The sequence below is a fragment of the Carassius carassius genome, chromosome 29 (genome assembly GCF_963082965.1).
Source record: "Carassius carassius chromosome 29, fCarCar2.1, whole genome shotgun sequence".
NCBI lineage: Eukaryota > Metazoa > Chordata > Actinopteri > Cypriniformes > Cyprinidae > Carassius > Carassius carassius.
Window position 1 is genome coordinate 15081365 of NC_081783.1, and position 9596 is coordinate 15090960.

A 9596-nucleotide genomic window follows, 5' to 3' on the forward strand; every position below is an offset into this window, starting at 1 on the left:
CAGAGACAAAGGAACTTTTTCCCGCTTCAGATCGCGGACGTTCATTGGTTGTTCACGCGTACAGAGGCGTGAACCATTTCAAGCTATAAGGACTGACCCAGGAAGTTCTTCTCTCTGCCTCTTCTCTTCTTCGCTGGTCCGCTCTCTTCTGATCCTCGTGCTGCTCATCCGTCCGCGCGGCCTACCGCCCTCCCCCTCAGCACATGGGCTGAGAGGACAGCCATTCTCATGACTCCTTCGGAAGCTTTCGTTTTCGTTGTTTTGTTTATTTTCTTTACTAAGTTTATTCACCTATTCGCCTCTCCACACGAGGAAGACGAACTCTGAAACATTGCTTTCTTTGAACTTTCAAATATCGCGCGATTCCGCAGCAGCCCGGACACAGAGAGGACAAGCCCAGATTGACGCACACTACACGCATACGCGGCTCCAGCACACACACAGAGACACTTGCAAGTATCGATTCTCTATAGATTTTAAATGCTGCTTAAGTTGTCTATAATCTGAGTTCTGGTTGTCTCTCAAGGGTTAATGTCTGTTGGTTTACATAACTGAGGGTGTGATTGTGATCACGCCTTTTCTCTCATTTATCATGCCTTTTCTTTCATTCTCTTTCTCTCCCTCTCCCTCGTTTGGATTGCGTTATGTCTTGTACAAAGTTTACTGTATATATTTGTCGTACGCGTATTTACTCTGTATAAATCGTAGTTGATGTATTATTAGTTCAATTATTAAATTCCATATACTCCAGATTGTCTGTCCAAGTTGCTCATGTTACGAAGTCAATGAAATGCTGATCTTAGCTACAAAGCTCATCTGTTACTTTTTAGTAATATAAATTTTAAAAGGACGGGAGAAGGGTTTCCTGGCCAGAAACTATTCGTCCTGGAATTATAGGAAGTGATAGCGTTACTGAGAATTAATAAAACAAATCTTACGGCCGTTTGCTGGACGAACCACGTCTGATTTACATTAATTTCTAGTAAAAGATATCACAATAATTGATATGAAGAATAGAATATTGAAATATTAATTAGTAAATTACAGTGCCTTGTGATGAGTTATTAATATATACAATTGACCTATTCTTCATCTTCAATAATTTTAATGCAACTGTAATATGATATATAAATTAATCATATTCCTGATTAATTACCCAAATTCCCTATATAATTTGATTAATTAATATGTACAACCCAGTGTTGCTACAACAGAAAGTTGATTGTGGAAGAAAAAGATGCACAACCAATCGAGAGAACCACAGCCTTATGAGGACTGTCAAGCAAAATCAATTCAAGAATTTGAGTGAGGCTGGGGTCAAGGCATCAAGGGCCACCACACAACTGGTTACAGTTGTCGTATTCCTCTTGTTAAGCCACTCCTGAACCACAGACAACAAGGCTACAAAATAACATAGAGAGGATAGCAACTAAAAGCCATGGCGGAAGCCCATAAGAGGCGGTGAAAGAGTAGATGTAATGAATAGGTGTGACACCACCAGTATTTGCTTAATTTACTTTAAAAAGTGATGTGACATGGCCAAGTATGGTGACCCGTACTCAGAATTAGTGCTCTCCATTTATGAAGGAAAATGATAGGCAGAATTTTATAAACAATAATAGTCACACTTACCTGATGGTCACAATAGGCCAAATTGAGCAAAGGCCTCGATAGGCTGAGTAAAGTGAAGCCTCGATAGGCCATGTTAAAGGGTAAGTTCACCCAAAAAGGAAAATTATGTCATTAATGACTCACCCTCATGTCGTTCCAAACCCGTAAGATCTCCATTCATCTTCGGAACACAGTTTAAAATATTTTAGATTTAGTCGGAGAGCTTTCTGTCCCTCCATTGAAACTGTGTGTACGGTATACTGTCCATCTCCAGAAAGGTAATCAAAATATCCTCAAAGTAGTCCATGTGACATCAAAGGGTCAGTTAGAACACCGATTTCTTTCTCAACTGTTCACTTTCACCTAAGACATAACCATAGTTTTTTTCGAACACGCTTTCCAAGACGGGTATTTTAACATATTTTGTATGTATTTGTCGGTACAAAAGCAAGAAGGAACAGATTTGGTGTTTAAGCACTTTGAGACACCTTCTGCGTGTGCCCTAAACACCAGAATGAATAGGGCTCTTTCACATATTTCACATCCACACGTTTAAACTGCGATTTGTATTTGTTCATTCAGGTGCAGGAAGACGCGCACATCCTGAAGGAGAGCTTGGTTCAGTGTTACTGTCTGTGAGACGCGGCTCACTGCATGCACACCGAACACAGCGCGCGAGTAACCAGCTACTCAGTTCAGCTTTTCCGTGTCTTGTGTTTGAATGCTTTAAACTCTTTTGAAGATTTAAATTTAGGTTTTAGCCTGGCCTCAACCAGTCAGTTGAGATCGCTGGGGGCCCCCCCTCAGCCGTGGGCCCCTATAATCATCACCACCTTTCACCCCAGTAGCGACGGCCCTACGTGCCATATTTAATTTTTCTGGTTAGCCACTGTGCCACCCCCCCTGCCCTTTTTAAAGGGGACATATGATGTGATTAAAATTTTTCTTTCTCTTTGGAGTGTTACAAGCTCTTGGTGCATAAAGAAGATCTGTAAAGTTGCAAAGACTAAAGTCTAAAATCCAAAGGGATAGTCTTTTTAAAGATAAGACTCATGTTTAAATCTAATTTAAACACGCCTCCACATGTCTACGTCACTGTGTGGAAAGATTTGCATTACGCCGCCCAAATGTTCACACAAAGAAAGAGGGCGTAACTTTTATTCTCTCTGTATTATTGTTGTTGCCAAAATGTTGTGGAGACGCTGTTCTTTGTTGTGAAAGCATAACTATTTTGTTTGGCCTTCCAAAAGGGGATGATATCCGATCTGTCATGCTAGAGCTGGTCTGTGCTGGTTGCTGAGGAAATACATCAACTTTGTGGTGTGGATCGCCAGATCGGCTTTCACCGTGGATGAAGAGGAGTTCAGCCCAGGGTCATCACATGTCCTTCATCAAGTCCATCAGCCTGTCCTCCCTTAATCCCGCAGTGTAGAGTAGAGCTTGTTTGTCATTTCTCCGATCACAAATTCAGTTTTGCATTAATTAAATGGTTTTATGTTGATGCGGCGCGATACAGAATGCAAATGTAAAATCAATATAAACAGTAATTATGTGTGAAGTATTTCAAAGGGTACAACTGATGGACACTTCATGCTCCCATGATCATTTGTGCAAATTGTTTGCATGATGACATCGCCTCCAGGTGGGCAGGTGATGACGCAGAGGGGCACTTCAAGAAACAGTTGTTTGGTTCCCTACACCCTTCAACCCTTTGAAGCTCTCGCTCCTAAAGGTAAACCATTTGAAGGGATTAGGTCATAGGAATGAACCCTTCCGAATGGAATGGAGGGATTTTATTGGTTTTGAGATGCAAACAGCACCGACGTGACAACTCAAAAAGCAACAGCATTGCCAAGTCCACAGATTTCCAGCAGAATTGGGCTACTTTAACACTTCTGTCGCGGTTGCTTTTCATGTCCGTGGGTTGAAGTGACCCCAATAAGTGATATTTAGTCCCTATAATGCGAATTTTACTGGAGGTTCCCCCGGCAAAAAATATATATTTTAATTTATAATTAATTAATATTAATTTTAATTATTTTAATATATATTTTATTTCAATGCAATTTTTACCAGGGAACCTCTCACGAAATGCTATTGGGCTAGTTTTGGGCTACTTTTGAGTGGCAATAGTGTGGGTTTTGTTGAAAAAACCTGGCAACACTGGAAAGCACTAGGAACTCCCACATTGTTTCACATCCTCTGCCTAAAAAACTCCAACACCTGTATACCATGCAACACTACCAAACAACCGCTAACTTTCAGGAGACAAACTTAACTATATGAAAGTAACTCAGGCAATAAGTCAAACGACAGATTGAGCAAGAAACGACATCAACAATATCTGCAAACGCAATAAAGGGTGAGCAGAGGGTTTTTATGTTCCTTGTGTTGAGTGCCGATTGGCTAGATCTAATTGTAATACATGAAATGGCATTAAGTCTTTCTAGAGGAACTTGTGCTGACACTGTGCAGTATTTTGTGCAGTATTTTAAGCTGAAACTTCACAGACACATTCTGGAGATACCAGGGACTTACATTACTTATTGTAAAAAGGGGCATAATATGTCTCCTTTAAAACTTAAAGGTTTGTGCAAAGCTGATGATCATGTTCTTCAGCATGCTTTACATTTTTTCAAAGAGCATCGAGTGTACAAAAGAGTAAAAAAAAAAAACTTGTTTGATCAGTGAGTAGAAATAGTGCAAAATATTTTACGTCTTTTTTTCACATCATGTTGCTTTATTAAAATCTAAATAATTTATTTTCATGTTTGACAAACTTTTACTGCAATGTAAATTAATTTAATTACATGAAATGACAAAAAAAATAACATTTATTTATTCATTTAACTGATTGTTGGGCATGATGGTCTGTCTTTGGATATAGATGCTTCAGGTTTTTCAATAACGCTCAAATCTGAATTGAAGCCGAGGTATAACACATTCAGCTTCTGGTGTGCAAAAAGAATACAAGAATATTCTTATGGTAGATACAAATTAAGCTTTGTCAGAATCAGTGACTGTTGTCAGTTGTCACTTGTCAGTTATGACAGGAAAATAATTTCTGCTTCTGTACACAGCCATGGGGAGCACATTTTTTATGCAGAACCTGATTAGATACACAGCTTGGGGACCAACAACGGGCCGTGATACTGTTCATAATAATTATAATTAATAATAATTCCTTACATTTATATAGCACTTTTCTAAGCACTCAAAGCACTTTACATTGTCAGGGAGTATCTCCTCATCGTGTATGCATTACTTTTTTTTTATAATGCTGTTTGTGCTATATAACATACAGTAGATGTGGTTTTATAAATATTTTTTGTTCCTTGAAATAGTTTTCTGTGAAATATGTTCTGTTAATTTCTCTGTTTGTATATTTGACATTTATAAAACAGGATATAATAAGCACAACCATGAGGAATCATCTTTTAGATAATTGTGACCCTGGACCGCAAAACCAGTCATAAGTAGGAACGGTTTAGAAATAGGCAACAATACCTTGGATGGATAAAAATTATCCAATTTTCTTTAATGCCAAAAATCATTAGGATATACAAGTAAAGATCATGTTCCAAGAAGATATTTTGTAAATGTTCTATTGTAAATAAATGAAAACTTACATTTTTATTAGTAATATGCATTGCTAGGAACTTCATTTGGACAGCTTTAAAGGCATTTTTCTCAGTATTTAGATTTTTTTGTACCCTCAGATTCCAGATTTTCAAATAGTTGTTTCTCAGCCAAATATGGTGCTATCCTAACAGACCATACATCAGTGGAAAGCCTCATTTTATTTATTTTTAGAAATGTTCAGTGGAGGAATAATAAAATAATAATATACTAATAAAAGTTTTTTTTTTTCTTCTTTCATGAATTAGACAAGTGAATGAAAATGGTATGTTGTAACTAAATATATTAGCTAACTAATCAATAAGAAAAAAGACACTAGTCCCTATTGGATTTATTTAACTTATTTCCTATTTCATATCTGTAATGGAAAAAAGATCTTTACTTTGATTATTCATCAGCATTAGTATACTCTAAAACAATTGAGAAAGAGAACACTGAACCATTGATTTTTTATTTTATTTTTATTTATTTTTTTAAGTTTATCTCACTTTTTAAGTAGCCTGTGCACAATAACCATGGTTATTATGGAGACCAAATAACTTTGCAAAATTTACTTGAAAAATAACCCTTTTAATGCAAGCAAATTTATATAATTCATATTTTGGGCTTTATTTAAAGACTTTCATTGTGCAATGTTCTGCAACATAGGATTGCAGTATTGGGTATTGGTTGTGTAACCTTGATGATCCACTGATAAATGATTCAGCTGAAAGTATGTGTAAACATGTTCATCTGCCATATATAAAAACTCACACCTCTGCTTTGAAACAGATGAACACAGCAAATTCTCTGTTAGTGTCACTAAATTAATACATCAATTAAACTATTTACAATAGGATTAAAATTATATTTAGATTTTTTTTTTCCATTCATTCATTTAAATATGTGTCTTGTCTGATGTTTTTTATTCAGGTGTGCAGTATTCCTGGCTGATTTCAGTGAGAAACAATGGCGGTCTGGATTGTCTGTGTGTCTCTCGGTCTACTCTTTGCTCTGAATGCTTCAGGTGAGATACATCATTAATTCTGAACATCCATAAATACCTTCAATGTTTTATCATAGAACAATTTTTATAAAATGTTCAGTTTAGTTTGTCTCAGAGCTCAACTAATTTCCAACAAATGTTGATGTTGGCTTGAGAAAGCATGAACAAAAATTGACAAAAAAAAAAAAAAATCCAAGGTATCTTACTTACACGTTTTACCAAAGTGGCCCACTTTACCTGAGCTCACCTTATATATAATAGATATATAATGCAATTAATTTAAGAAACATACACTGACAATAATACAAACCAAATCTCCATGTAACAGCTTGTGAAACTGGGTGGAGTCGACATGGAAACAGATGCTTCAAGGCATTTAATGATCCAAAGTCCTGGAAGGATGCAGAGGTAGGTATATTCAGCAAGAACTGACAGAAAATAAGCCATATATTTACTGTAATTTCTTAAAGACTTATTAACCTTCTCCTTATATCATATTCTCCTCAGGTGAGGTGCTTGAACAGTGGTGGAAACCTTGCTTCTGTACACAGTTTCAAGGAGCAAGCCTTCCTAAAGCTATTGGTGTCAAGTTCAAGATCATTCTGGATAGGAGGCTATGATGCGGTTTCAGTATGTTATGTTATTTATTTACTTATTTTGTCACTTTCATTGTTTGTTCTTTACACTTTACTGTTTAAATCAGCACTGCTTACAAGTGAACATTTAAATTTACACAGGGGTGTGCTAGTAGTATCTGCGAGATATAGAGTTTTTATTATTTGTTTTTGATTTCTTTATTTTACACATGCACATAATGGCAGGGGGTCCTAAACACAGTGATCCTTGTGCTCTTCTGTAAACAGGAGGGCACGTGGTTCTGGAGTGATGGGTCCAAAATGAATTTCCATCTTTGGGACTCGGGAGAACCTAACAACAAATATGAAGAGCATTGTATTGAGACAAACTATGGAGGTAAATGTTTTGAATGATGTGAATGTCATTTGATGTCTTCAGTTTTGGAATTTGTTCAACCCTCTATAAACAGCAACAATTAATAAAGAAATTATACACTCTCAGTAAAAATGTACACATGTTATCACTGGGACGGTGGCCTTTAAAAAGTTGCTAGTACTAATGTGTACCTTTATGGTACTGATATGCATCATATTAATAATAGGGTACAAAGATGTACCTTTGGAAAGTACCGCCCTGGTGACAGCTTTTGTACCTTTTATTTTGAGAATTTATTTTCTCCCCTCACTTCCTATTTTTACGTTACAGGCTAGACATTCTTTATCTGTCTTTCTAAATACAAGCATTAATGATGCCCGTTTAATATTTTTCTATTTTTCTTTCTCACAACAGGTGTAGGGAATTGGAATGACAAAAAGTGTACAGTAGAGCTACCATTTGTTTGTGCTGTTGCTATTTGAATCTGTTCCCTTAAATGCCCATGTTAAATCAGAAATTGCATGCATAAAACATGTTTAATACAGTGCAAATGCATTGTATTCACTGATTATAAGTTCACTTGCAGTTTTGCTTTGTGGCATGTTGCCTCAATGTTCAACATCTTTCTTTCTGTAACTCAATAAAACAACTAGCATTAAGTTTTTTTTTTTTCTGGGTAATTCATTATGTTCTGGTCAATCATGGGTTTTGTGCTTCAGTCTTTTCTGACTTTCAAGTACTACAGAGACAAAAAAATAAAATAAAGTAATGCAGCTACAGATGCTCTCATGAAACATGTTATATTCAGCCATGAATCCTCATTTTCCTGTGTTTTCTGCTTTCTATATTATGATAAAAAATAAAATAAATAATAATAATAATAATAATAATAAAACATATTCTTAGTTGTTTCTTTTATTACAATTTATATCCACATCAAGAAAGATCTTAAGCATTATTTACAACATTATTACTGACATAAAAAAACACAGCCATATCTCCCATTAATATTGAACAAAAATAAGTTAAGTTAAATATATCATATATTTTTAGTGACAAATACACATTTCCATTGCCAACACTTAGGGCCAATCTCATTTCTCTGTCTTACCCCTTCCCCTTCCCCTTACCACTTTGTCTGCGTCTTGCCCTTGCTTCTCGATACCGAGTGAAGGGGGGTAGGGGTAGAGCGTTCCACTAAGAAATGAGACGCCACTCGATTGCCGTTTGCGTCATCTTCCCTTGCCACTATCTGGCTGCTACGTCAACAGAGGCGACAAGCATTGACATAAACAAACGAAGATGCCGTCGTCTCAGGTTGTGATGTCGATTTTCTGGGCTCTCTTTATCTTTGCACGCTTGTGTGCCATCAATCAAAGACACCGTAGAAGAAGATTGTGTCCACCGGTCAAATCAATCAAGGAATAACGAGTAATGTCACGAAAATTCACTTCACACTAATTTCACCTAAAAAACATAATATGAAGTGTCATGTCAAGGATACAGATAAAAATTAACGTTAGCTTAGCTCGACAAATATAGCTGCTAGCTAGCGGTTAACTAGCGATTCAAAACAAAAACATTACAATTAAAATCGCTTAAACATTGTATTAAAGTATCCTAAAACACGAGTGTCATAATTATAATGTCAATTAAACTGATGAAAATACTTACATTTGTGCGACTCCTTCACAGTACGACGCTCAGCCATAAAAAAGCTTGATGTTGGCACTTCTTGAAAAAATTATACGTTGTCACCCCTCTCTTTCAAGTGTGGTCCTCCGCAAACTTCGTTTCAAGGGCTATGTAGCCCTTCGCCTTGGCCCTAGCCCTTGATCAGAATGAGAATTGAGACGCCACTTCCCCTCACATGAACGAGCAAAACCGAGGGGGAGGGGTAAGGGCTAAGACAGAGAAATGAGACGCAGCCTTAGTGTCAGATACCTTAAAGGGATAGTTCACCCAAAAATGAAAATTCTATCATCGTTTACTCACCCTTAAGTTGTTCCAAACCTGTATGAGTTTCTTTTTTTCTGTTGAACACAAAGGAAGATATTTGGAAGAATGACAGAATCAAACATCAAATATCTCGGTCCACATTGACTTCCATAGTATGAAAAATATATACTATGGTAGTCAATGGGGACCGAGATCTGTTTGGTTACAAACATTCTTCCAAATATCTTCCTTTGTGTTCAGCAGAACAAAGAAACTCATACAGGTTTGGAACAACTTGAGGGTGAGTAAACGATGATAGAATTTTCATTTTTGGGTGAACTATCCCTTTAAAGACATTGCTATTGCTACATTGCTATGCCATTGCTACACTTTCTATGCTATGACTGCTCCACAGACGTCTTGTTGCAAATGTTGCTCACACACACAAACCTGGACCTGGACCTGGAGATGG

At 36.8% G+C, this 9596-nt stretch overlaps 1 protein-coding gene across 2 annotated transcripts in view; it reads left to right on the forward strand.

Moving 5' to 3' along the window:
* LOC132109711 (galactose-specific lectin nattectin-like) overlaps positions 1 to 7845 on the forward strand; it is a 29926-nt gene extending 22081 nt beyond the window's left edge. Inside the window, exons 1-6 of one of the 2 annotated variants that reach the window (XM_059516012.1) lie at positions 5988 to 6041; positions 6163 to 6256; positions 6564 to 6643; positions 6743 to 6865; positions 7099 to 7207; positions 7601 to 7845. In XM_059516012.1, coding sequence (XP_059371995.1) covers positions 6199 to 6256; positions 6564 to 6643; positions 6743 to 6865; positions 7099 to 7207; positions 7601 to 7668 — 438 coding nt within the window. In that variant the 5' untranslated portion in view covers positions 5988 to 6041; positions 6163 to 6198 and the 3' untranslated portion in view covers positions 7669 to 7845. Of the gene's footprint in view, positions 1 to 5987; positions 6042 to 6162; positions 6257 to 6563; positions 6644 to 6742; positions 6866 to 7098; positions 7208 to 7600 lie in introns of those variants that run through there. The other variant, XM_059516013.1, reaches the window with a different exon arrangement.
* The last annotated feature ends 1751 nt before the right edge of the window (positions 7846 to 9596 follow it).